This window comes from Anneissia japonica, unplaced genomic scaffold (assembly GCF_011630105.1).
Source record: "Anneissia japonica isolate Jap-2015-1 unplaced genomic scaffold, ASM1163010v1 scaffold199_len4679917_cov187, whole genome shotgun sequence".
Taxonomy (NCBI): domain Eukaryota; kingdom Metazoa; phylum Echinodermata; class Crinoidea; order Comatulida; family Comatulidae; genus Anneissia; species Anneissia japonica.
Window position 1 is genome coordinate 3,170,923 of NW_022686322.1, and position 1,147 is coordinate 3,172,069.

At 32.2% G+C, this 1,147-nt stretch overlaps 1 protein-coding gene across 1 annotated transcript in view; it reads right to left on the reverse strand.

The window, feature by feature from the left end:
- Positions 1-324: 324 nt before the first annotated feature.
- The window catches only part of LOC117114585 (acid-sensing ion channel 5-like), a 6,046-nt gene continuing 5,223 nt past the window's right edge, over positions 325-1,147 (reverse strand). The window contains exon 5 of the mRNA XM_033258267.1: positions 325-485. Coding sequence (XP_033114158.1) covers positions 325-485 — 161 coding nt within the window. The remainder of the gene's footprint in view (positions 486-1,147) is intronic.

Here is a 1,147-nt window from a genome sequence, read left to right on the forward strand (position 1 = left end):
ATATATATATATATATATATATATATATATATATATATATATATATATATATATATATATATATATATATATATATATAGCCTTCCAGTTATGTATAGGCATATAAATATATATTATTAATATTATTGTATTAATATTTTTTCGTTTTTTTTTTCATTTTGGTGTTGTTCTATGACGATAAATGTAATTGGACTCTGAACCATATCGTTATTCATAATATTGATAATATTGTCTCGTATTTAAATTATTTTCTGAGTATTAATGAATGATTTTGGCAATTTTTAAAGCAACACTATGATATCGACAATTGTATTGGAAATTATTTTAAGGCACCACAAGTAATACAAATTTACCCTTACCACAATTGTCTTCGTCCTCACCGTCATAGCAATTTTTAGAGCGATCGCACTCAAGATGTCGACTAATACATATACCTGCATCGCTACCATTATTACATTTGAAAAGGTAATCATTATTGCACTCTCCTAAGAAAAAAATTAATTCACAGTAATATCGAACAGGTGTATTAAAATATGCATAAAGCTACAAATTAATGTGTGTTATGTAAATAAGTAAAAAATATTGTTTCATAAACAACTTGTTTAGAAAAATGTGGACAGATTGAACAATGGTACAATGGTTATTAAGTAAATTATTATTTTGTATTATGATGTACCGTACGATACGTTATAATATCCATGCATTTTCATCTTCGATCTGCGTTATTTACGTCACATTTGAAGTATTAAAAAAACGTTAAAGTATTTTTTACTGGAAATCGCCTAAAAAGTACCACTCTTAGGTAATGGGATAGGAAAGAATAGCTCAATGGAGTAAAAGAAAAGTATTCACCAGGGGTGGCGCCAGCAGGGGGCCGGGAGGGCCATGGTTCCCCCCCCCCCATCGGGGAAAGCTGCCCGCTCCTCCATCGGGGAGTTAAAGCACAATTCGTCGGGGAGAAAAAAAATTATATGTATTTTCTACATAATTAGTAGACTCTAAATTCGAATAAATAATCCTTTGAAACCCCTAAATTGTCAAAATTTTCGGGGGCTTCGCCCTCTGGACCACTTTCGAAGCCTTTTAATCGAAGCTTGACACGCCCACTTTGCTCTCGTCGGGGAAATCTGACTCCTCGTCGGGGAAA